Raw genomic sequence first — 11,046 nt, 5'->3', positions numbered from 1 at the left:
TCATGAATGCAAATCTGAGTTTCTCTTGGAAAAAAAAAGTAAAACTTAAACCAATGGAATTAAGTAGAGCATTTAAAATTCGATCAAGACCTGCCAGATATCATCTGGATGACTGAAAAAAATAATTTACAAATTAAATATTCACAGCGAAGTTTGTTAAAAGTACAGAAGAGCTTGTTATTTTTATAAATTTTAAATTAATTTATGTTGTATCTATTTTCGAGGGGAATGATAAAACATTTTCTCCCTCTTGTTCTTGTTTATCTTTTCTTTGTCCTAAATAATAATGATGCTCTGTTTTTTTTTTTTTTACTAAAAGGAATTTTAACTATGTTGAGCATTAAATGCTTTTCACAAAAAAATGTCCTTCCTTGCTTGATAAACTACGCTAAATTTAATGACTTCACTTGGACTCGAACCACCAACCTCCAGATCGAGAGTCCACCCGCCATCGTGCTAACCACTACACTACTGAGGTTGATTTATTTTACTATTTATTTCTCTTTAAAAATTGAGCTTCACCAATTTTACTGTACCAACAGGGTTGAAGCGTAGGAGAGATTTTTACTTTCTTTATAGTTTTTTAACCAATCTCTCCTGGCAATAGTTTCTTCATCTTGCCCACCTTGATGATTCCCTTTATATACTTTGGTTTGTGGTTTATTAAAAGAATACAAAAAAAAATATCTGGTGTGACAGCACACGGAAGAAGAAGAAGAAGAAGAAGAAGAAGAAGAAGAAGAAGAAGAAGAAGAAGAAGAAGAAGAGAAGAAGAAGAAGAAGAAGAAGAAGAAGAAGAAGAAGAAGAAGAACAACAACAACAACAACAACAACAACAACAACAACAACAACAAGACAATAAAAGTTATGTTTTCCCTGTCAAATTTTGAACGGTCATGGAAAAAAAATCCTGGGTAGGTAGTTAGTTACTTACTGAATCGTAACATTATGGTGACCCAATTAGGTTGTAAAGCCTTTTTATAAAAAGTCATGGAAAAAAAATCCTGGGTAGGTAGTTAGTTACTTACTGAATCGTAACATTATGGTGACCCAATTAGGTTGTAAAGCCTTTTTACAGAAAAAAAATAAGAAGATATAGACACACATGGACAATCGAGGATGTAAGGAGGAGAGGAAACGGACAAATGAGAAGTAGAAAAGCCTCCTTTTATTAAACGGATTGCAAAGGCAAATAACCCGCAGGCATCCATACACGCTTCTTCCTTTTCGTCACCCTTCACCTTTGTCCCTCCCTCAAAAACCTTCACCTACTCCACGCATACAAAAACTATGTTTACCATTCCACCCTCTGTTCTATGACACAAGCTCCAGGCAATTTCGACCAGCTTATACGAATACATACAATGTAGAAGTAGGTATGTAAGTAGCTAAGTAGGTATAGCAATATACTTGACATAAACATGGCTAAAGAGTAAAAGACAAGGTTGGAGATGGACAAGGTTGGAGATGTCAACATACTGCGGTGTGACGTCATATTTATGACATCATGTTGAGAAGATTACATGGAAGAATATGTTAAACTTCCACAAACATGTCAGGTGCAAATCACGAAATCCTGACGACATCGACAGTCTGATGATGTGCAGAAGAAGTTGAAACAATTTTAATAATGAGGATTTTCATGATCATTTTTAATATAAAAATTCCGTTGGTCCTCATTTTTCCTGCTCTATGACTTTGAAACATCACACAAGTAAGCGCAACTGATCTATTTATTATCGACTCCCTTTAAAACTTCCACCAAACATGTCAGGTGCAAATCACGAAATCCTGACGACATCGACAGTCTGATGATGTGCAGAAGAAGTTGAAACAATTTCAATAATGAGGATTTTCATGATCTTTTTTAATATTTCAGCAACCACAACAAATAGGAGAATACTTGCACAATTTGTGACATTGGAACTTTTAACTGAAAAAAAACTCTGATCTAAAGTTGTGACTTTGGGTCAACTCCCTTTATTTGTCAAATAAATCTCCCCTCTATTTTTGAAAAAAATCTCATTCCGACCTAAATCATACATTTCTTGTTCTCCTTCTGCTTTCAGATCGGAGCTTTCTGGTCGCCAACTCCCACTTGGGTCTATGTCACATCATCTACTGCTCGGACGGGTTCTGTCGGCTGACAGGCTTCAGCCGGGCTGAGGTCATGCAACAGGATGCCATCTGCAAATTCCTGCACGGGCCTCTGACGTCACAACATGCGGTGCAAGTCGTCAAGGAAGCGCTGGCGGCCGGTGTGGAGAAACATTTTGAAATTCTGTACTACAAGAAAGATGGTAAGTACTCCTCTGTAGGTGGATCGTACGGTGATATCACACCTGTTAGCCCGGTAGTCCCGGTACACACGATTTAGTATGTGTAGCACTGGGCTTTGGTGATAGATTTCCACTTATACTAATACTGGTGTAGCAAAAAATTATGCGTTAGCACTCAAGGCAGATGCTCCTAGACTCACACCTTTGCGTATACGAGTATGAATCTGACTGTCGGTAGTTTCACATTTTGACATAGCGGGATGGATCAGTCTAAAGTTCCTTACCCAATTATCACTAGATATTACCTTTAAATTTCGTTTCCTTAGGATACCTACCTACTAACTAAATAATGAATAATCCATGAATTTGGTAGGCACAAAATAATTATTTCATGGATCTCAAGGGATGTCACATATGTAAATATTCTATGTTTGTGTGGTGTTATATGTAGGTATTATTAGGGTATGTTTAATGTCGCACATTATTGGTATTATTGTGACATTTATGCTTGTGTGAATTTGATGCTTCTGTTTAGCCATTTTAATGAAAACTCCCTATGGAAATTGTATCATTGAGTCCATTGCTCGTATTATCAAAAGCTCGCATAGGCATTTGACGTTTGCAGGCTGCTTTTGTTACTCTCTTGGCGACATTCTATAACTATGCGTAGTTTTACTGTGAGCTTCTGGATGATTGAACCTAATGCGGCAACATTCTTGCGAGAACAGTGTTGAGAAAAATGTAATGACTGACTTATCAACTACATTGGATGTGACCAGTTTGGGTGAAAAATGTTTGGAACAATTGGAAGTCAACGCCAACTGTAGAGAGGGTTAAGTAACAATTACTTTGGTTAATATCTGGATGGGTGATTATCCGATTTTTACCAAATTGTTACAGTCGCGTCCTTGAACCACACCGGAATAGCATACCAAATTTCATTTCTCTACGACAAATCGTTCTTGAGATATTTTGTTCACAACTTCTTACGTAGATTTCAATCCATTCACATGAAAAAGGAATCAAATGAAAGGAAAGACTTTGCTTGGAACCTAATACGGCAACATTCTTTCGAGAACAGTATTGAGGAAAATGTAATGACTGACTTATCAACTGCATTGGAAGTGACCAGTTTGGGTGAAATGTATTTTGATAAAGCAAACTTAGTAAATGATGTTGCTTGGAACCTAATACGGCAACATTCTTTCGAGAACAGTGTTGAGGAAAATGTAATAACTGACTTATCAACTGCATTGGATGTGACCAGTTTGGGTGAAATGTATTTTGATAAAGCAAACTTAGTAAATGATGTTGCTTGGAACCTAATACGGCAACATTCTTTCGAGAACAGTGTTGAGGAAAATGTAATGACTGACTTATCAACTGCATTGGATGTGACCATCAGTTTGGGTGAAATGTATTTTGATAAAGCGAACTTAGTAAATGATGTTAATGATGCAATGTCAAATGACGAAGTGAATATCAAAGATCACACTTTTGAGACAACCTCTGCTGCTACATCGAATACTACTAATGAAGTTGATTTTATTGACATTGAAAATAAAAACCTGCTGTCCAAAAATGAATCTGAAAATGAAAACGTGCTGTCCAATAATGAATCTGAAAATGAAAATGTGCTGTTTATTAACATTGAAAATAAAAACCTGCTGTCCAAAAATGAATCTGAAAATGAAAACGTGCTGTCCAATAATGAATCTGAAAATGAAAACGTGCTGTCCAATAATGAATCTGAAAATGAAAATGTGCTGACCAAAAATGAATCAGAAGATGATCCCACAGAAATAATAAAACAGGAATTGAGTACTGATGTTGAAAATGAAAACGTTCTATTCAGGAATGAATTAGATGATCCAATAGAAATAATGAACAAAGAATTACATACTGACATTGAAATTGGAAACACTGAATTCAAGAATGAGTCTGATGATCCCACGAACATTGTAACTAAAGAATTTTTGAATGAAATTTTGTGGGGGACGAAATGAAAATAATGACCGAATCAAAAGTTTAATATTAAAGAACTTGCTGCAGCACAATAAAATTATTATGTATTCTTATGACCTGCTGTATTTTTGCCTTGTTTTATTATTATTTTTCCGCCACATACGTTTGAACTTATTCGTGTATAAAAAAAATTATGAACGTACAGTGTGTTAGATATAAAAGCAAACAGAGTTTTTTTTTTATCAAAATGAAATAGATAGGTATACGTCACATTGTATGAGGGCCCGGAGGATAGTTACCGCATGTGTAAAGAATAAATTCGAACCTTGCTTGTTATCTGAATTTGTAGCAGAGATTGTTGAGTTTAAATTTTATTTACTCAAAGGTAGGTTCAAATAACAAGTTGGAAATTTTTCCTCTACAACTACCTAAAAATGGCTACCTACTTGATTTGTAGGTTATAATATCTCTAGTAGCGCTGTCAAACGTTCTCGACTAGGCGGGGCGGAGCTCTGCCGCGCTGCTTAATTAGTTCTATCTATCTTTACCACCTGATAGTACAAGAGACTATTAACAGACTTATGAGTACCTTGGATTCTCCAGCTATGATTCTTTTGGCGGCTGTCTGCTTGGAAATTCCTCTAAACATTCGCATAATTTAATATCATGATGAGATGAAATATAAAGTTTTAGTTTTCTACAAAAAAAAAATAATGAAAACTCAAAATGGAACAATTTCATGTACATAATTAAATTTATGAAAACTAAAATCCCAAGAGACAAACAAAAGAACTCCGGCACTCTGATTTGGAAATTAGATAGAAACGAAAAATCCGCCCGTTAAGAGTTTTTCTTTTGTTTCTAGGGAACTTAGTAAATGATGTTAATGATGCAATGTCAAATGACGAAGTGAATATCAAAGATCACACTTTTGAGACAACCTCTGCTGCTACATCGAATACTACTAATGAAGTTGATTTTATTGACATTGAAAATAAAAACGTGCTGTCCAAAAATGAATCTGAAAATGAAAACGTGCTGTCCAATAATGAATCTGAAAATGAAAACGTGCTGTCCAAAAATGAATCAGAAGATGATCCCACAGAAATAATAAAACAGGAATTGAGTACTGACGAAAACTAAAATCCCAAGAGACAAACAAAAGAACTCCGGCACTCTGATTTGGAAATTAGATAGAAACGAAAAATCCGCCCGTTAAGAGATTTTCTTTTGTTTCTAGGGGAAAGGGACATTTATTTTGCGAAATTATAAATGAACTAGGCAGTTAAGTAAGTACTTGGTCTATACTGATTGTCTCATTTATTTGAAAAATATACGTACACTCTACTGACCCATCTGCCTGAAGTTGTATACTAGTATACCTATCTAGCTATCTACGGTAGGTAGACCGAGAAGTTAGCTGTGTAAAGTTCCAGCTAGAAAGTTTCAGAGATCCAAAACTATATACCTATCTAGCTATCTACGGTAGGTAGACCGAGAAGTTAGCTGTGTAAAGTTCCAGCTAGAAAGTTTCAGAGATCCAAAACTATAATTATGTAGAACTAGACTAATGTACAATACATGTTTTATGTATTATCCATATAAATATGAAGTACATCGTTATACCCTCAAAAAGAGTGTTTTCGTTTTCCCTGCTGAAAGTTCTTGTTCATAGAATAAAAGTGAATGCAAATTACGAACACCCTTATAATATACAAATGAAATACATAGTACACACAAATTTTATTTGACTGAAATTGTTTCAATCTTTTCATTCGTGAAGGATCTCAGACGACCGGACCGTCGATTGATGGCGATTAACATCGACTGACGTCTACACGTCGTCTTACACTTACGAGTAGAAATAGAATTTTCTGTGAGAACAAAAGTCTGATGTCCCAATCTCCCAGGAAACTCAAAGCACAGAGCAATTTAAGATTAAGAATAAACGTACAGAAGAAGAAAAAAAAAACTTGAATTATAGTTTAAAAGTTCAGCCTTTACGAGTATTATTAAGTCTGTTGAACTTTATCAGTCTCGGAACTTTTGCCTCTATCATACATAGTAAAAAACATACCTATGTTTGATCTGCGGGAGTAGAATGGGACTTTTCAGTCTCATTCTGGCAATATAAACCTAAACAGGGTATATTCTATATAGCTACCATAAAGGTAGCTTTCATGTTGGATTATAGACCACTCAGTATAAATTCTATCTACATATATTCCAATGTATATTAGAACTCATATAAAGGGAGAGAGAGGCCAATAAAAGAAAGACTTTTCGATTGAAAATCTTATTCTGTGACGTCATACAATGTGTTTGACTTTAAAGTTATCATTTGTATTATTTTTTCTCTCTCTCTTGGCAGTCTGCCAAATTCAACATTATAGGCTATCTTGAAAGTTGAACAGCTTTGTGCTTGGAATATTTTGAGTTTTATGATAAAGCCCGTTCTCCTCTTCCTTAGCTCTCAGCTCTCTCTATCATGGTTACTCCGTTTTTCGCAATTTACAACTTGATTTATTGTTAGTAGTAGAGAAATAGTAAATAAGTAGTCTGAGGGATAACAATTTTGGTGCCTTGGGGAGGCTGGTGTTAGTGAGTTAAACTGTTTGAAGACTTGGAACGAACAAAAATGAAAACACGAGCCGCTCTGCGTTTATAAACTTTTCAAAAGCAGTAAGCTGATTATTGTAATGTTTATATTTTCACATATTTTAGGATGAATTTATTCTATGCGTTAACTTTGATTACAAATCGTGACCTCTTGATTTCAAGTTTTTCTAAATGTCGAAAGACGAAGCTAAATATTGTCTCCTGATGAACATTTCAATCATGGATGACGCTAAACGAAAGGTACAGCATGGTACAAGGGGGATCGATAATAGTAATGCCTGAGTATTTCATTTGCAAAGAGAAAGTCATAAACTTTTTGCGATTATGTTCGCGGATTTGGCAATTATGTTCGCGGATTCGCGTCCCGAATCGACATTTTGGATATTTGGCAAGCCTATTATTACCTATGTCAGGTATGTATGGGGGATTATGAACAGCCTCCGACAATTTATTTATGTTGAACTAAATAAAAAAAATAATAATGATATTGAGTTGACATTGAATTCCCTTGTAAAATAGGAGGAAGGAAAGGAAAGAATTTTTAACTGTCACAAGAGCTAGATCACGGGCTACGGAGTTCCCATAGACATCAATCCTATGTATCCCAATCTGTGATGAGCAAGTGTCCTTCAGGTGTTCAATAAAATTTCAGCCCTCTATCTAAATCCGATTAGAAGATATTCAAGGGTTTGTATCATAAACTTGGAACTGTTGCACTACTTTTTTTTCCATCGAAGTTGCGGACGTAACATTTAGACATGACGAGAAATCAGACAGGGGGGGCGGGGAGAAAGCTTTAACAAGCTCTAACCTCATCATGTTATATGGTGTATAGGTAGTATAGGTACCCACATCATGCCATGCTTGATATCAACTATGATATAATGTATAACATGTACCTAGAATATACATAGAAGTACATATTATACATTAATAATATGTATACGTTTTGACATTAACGTCACTCGAATGTAGAAATAACCCTTTCAAATGTACTTAGGGTGAGTACCTAATTACCTTCCTACCATGTTTTGTGTAACGTATAGGTACCTGCATACTTGTAATTACCGAGGTCTCACTAGTATGTAAGTGCAAGTACCTTTATTACCTGGCAAGCTCCGTTAATACTTTAGTCCTAGGTTAAATCAATATTATTCCTTATCATATGGGATTCGAATCCGGGGCCTTCTGCTTGGCGAGCAAGTTCGCTATTAATGGACCGACAGGGCCCCTTTGTTTGTACGTTTATTACCTGGCAAGCTCCGTTAATACTTTAGTCCTAGGTTAAATCGATATTATTCCTTATCATATGGGATTCGAATCCGGGACCTTCTGCTTGGCGAGCAAGTTCGGGGCCCCTTTGTTTAGTTACCTAATCATTCATTACGTATTACCCCAAAGTATGTACTTGGGTACGTAGAGAATACAAAAAAAAATATCTAGTGTGAACAGCACACGACTTTCCATTACGTAGGTATTTGAAATTAAAAAAAAAAAATAAAACTTTTTGAAGTCCCGAGCCTGAGTCGCCTACGGCGACCAATTTTGGTCGAAAATTTCTTATCTTAAAATACTCCCTATGTAATGAGGGATCATTTAAAAATGTCCAAAAATTGACTTTGGTTGATATCTGGATGAGTAGTGACTGTCCGATTTTTACCAAATTGTTACAGTAGCGATAGCATACCAAATTTCATCTCTCTACGACAAACCGTTCTTGAGATATTTTGTTCACAACTTTCTAATTTTTCCATTTTTTTACTTTCCATTATTCCTCTTGTAGGTAATCAGAACTTTCGTTTTTTTTTTTTTACTTTCTATTATTTTTTTAATACATTAGTTGGGGTAGGTATCTACTTATACAAGCACATGGTAGGATAGAAAGTAAAAAATCGATTTTTTTTTTTTTTTTACCAACAGATTTCTCAATCCAAGAGTTAAACTTGAACTGCTTTAAAATTCGGGTTTTGCCCCCGGTCATAAACCGTTCAAAAGAACCGTTTGCCCGGTTTGTCAAAAATTGGCAAACTAAAAACAGTTAACGTATCGATTCATCATTTGGACCCGGACTAAAAAAATAATAATTCCCTGTGCATTCTGATAAAAATCCCACCTGACCTGAAAATATCCCACCATTTTCAGAAGTTACAAATTTCTCCGCTAGAGGAGACCATTTTTTACAAAACTGACCCACCTGACCTGAAAATATCCCACCATTTTCAGAAGTTACAAATTTCTCCGCTAGAGGAGACCATTTTTTACAAAACTGAAAAAAAATCGGCTGAGCTCTCCTGTGGCCTCAAATTTTTGAAAGTTTTTGTTTTTCGGTTTTTCTGTTAAGCAGTGATAATTTTCCAATTTTGTTGAGAAAGTTTTCCTTTCCCCATTGACACTTTTGGAGAGAAAATGGATTTTCCCAAGATCTGCTGCTGAAAAAAAATCGGCTGAGCTCTCCTGTGGCCTCAAATTTTTGAAAGTTTTTGTTTTTCGGTTTTTCTGTTAAGCAGTGATAATTTTTCAATTTTGTTGAGAAAGTTTTCCTTTCCCCATTGACACTTTTGGAGAGAAAATGGATTTTCCCAAGATCTGCTAATTGATTTTTCCCGTTGGACGTTGTATTTGGAACAAACCCATAGCCCGAGTAAGTTTGAAGGAAGCCATTTTGATTGGATTCTTCTGTGCTAGAAAAAATATGAGTTGCCGGATTTGCGTACCCAAATTCAAAATTCTGATATTACCATTATTACCTATCCATTTGAACTTTAAATTCGGTTACTTTACTTTACCCATCTTCTAACTCTAATTTTTAGGCAGAATTAAGCCCTACAAAGAGCCTTAAATGAGGTAAATGCATGAAAAAAACTAGTAGAAAGCAGTCACCCAAGTTTGTATTTCATAATGAGTCACTAGGCTGAAAACTGATTGAAAAAAAGTGGATTCAGCCAAATTCGAATCACCCTAACTAGGTGGCATTAAGTCCTAATAAGTTTAGTAATTTAGGGTAGGTCAATGTAAAACTACCCTTGCGTTTACTTACTATGATCTTGTAAAGTCAAAGTGAGAAAGTTGCACCAAGATGAAAGTTTCACATACCAAGCCAAATTCGAATCACCCTAACTAGGTGGCATTAAGTCCTAATAAGTTTAGTAATTTAGGGTAGGTCAATGTAAAACTACCCTTGCATTTACTTACTCAGATCTTGTAATGTCAAAGTGAGAAAGTTGCACCAAGATGAAAGTTTCACATACACCAAAGTTACCATGTTACTTTCATTCTCCTTATTGTATTCAACTATCTGTTTAATTTTCAGAAAATAATTTACAGAAACCATGGTTGATTCATATGAAGACAGAAGGAAAACTTCTCAACCATTGATAACCCAAAACAATTACAACGGTAAGTTCTGAAACTTGGGCTGAGGACCACAGTTATCCACAAGTAGGTGAGCTGTGAATTGAAAAGTGAAATCAGTGACTTTCCATAATTTTGTTGGTGGGGTCACAGTATTAAGTCTGTCATATGATAATTACTTTCTCGTATCTACTTAGTCTGACTGGGGAACTATAAACAGGGAGAACACCAGGCTGAAATTTCTTTTGCTAAAGAAAAAGCCAAGATTGAGTGCTAAGGGCATTAACTTTTAATGCTGCCACTGTTTGTTACTGACATACCATCCACTGAAAATACATAGTTAAATAAGCTTAATAAGCAGATAGGTACTTTGGGGAAAAAGTAAGGCTCCACAAGAAAGGATGTCTGATATAAATGGCTCATGTGATGTCCACTCAGGTTTGTCTATTGCACCATATTTGAAATATTTCATGACTCTCATTACAGATAGTGCCGAGGAAATGAATAAGATGGACATACTGGTATGTGGTACATGCTATTTTGTGTGCCATTTTGTCGAAGAATTTCTGGAACACAAGGAAAATCCATGTATGAGAACAGATGTCATTCAGCCCAACACAAGTGTAAGTTAAAACTAACAAATTCTTCATAACCAGGTAAAATTAATACCTATGGTAATACTTATTAATTTATACCTATGGTGTGGTACCACTCTGCCCCACCAAGTCATATAAGTTTGGCCACTAAAAATATAGCCCACCATTCTTTTTTTTTTTTTTTTTTTTATAAATTTTTTTTAAAAAATTTTTTTAAAGGGGGGGGGGAAAAAATT

General features: G+C 35.3%; 1 protein-coding gene and 1 long non-coding RNA gene across 2 annotated transcripts; both read left to right on the top strand.

Moving 5' to 3' along the window:
• Nucleotides 1-3,289: 3,289 nt before the first annotated feature.
• On the top strand, nucleotides 3,290-4,285 carry LOC103512055 (suppressor of Mek1-like). The gene has a single exon (XM_008476809.1). It carries the CDS (start codon nucleotides 3,290-3,292, stop codon nucleotides 4,283-4,285), a length of 996 nt encoding a protein of 331 aa, XP_008475031.1.
• A 5,018-nt stretch (nucleotides 4,286-9,303) lies between these two features.
• Nucleotides 9,304-10,262, top strand: LOC113468599. Its single transcript, XR_003392290.1, has 2 exons — nucleotides 9,304-9,504; nucleotides 10,174-10,262. It is a non-coding gene; the product is annotated as an uncharacterized LOC113468599 (long non-coding RNA).
• Nucleotides 10,263-11,046: the final 784 nt, after the last annotated feature.

The sequence above is a fragment of the Diaphorina citri genome, unplaced genomic scaffold, assembly GCF_000475195.1.
Source record: "Diaphorina citri unplaced genomic scaffold, Diaci psyllid genome assembly version 1.1 scaffold785, whole genome shotgun sequence".
Classification (NCBI taxonomy): domain Eukaryota; kingdom Metazoa; phylum Arthropoda; class Insecta; order Hemiptera; family Psyllidae; genus Diaphorina; species Diaphorina citri.
This window is presented reverse-complemented; position numbering and strand designations above follow the sequence as displayed.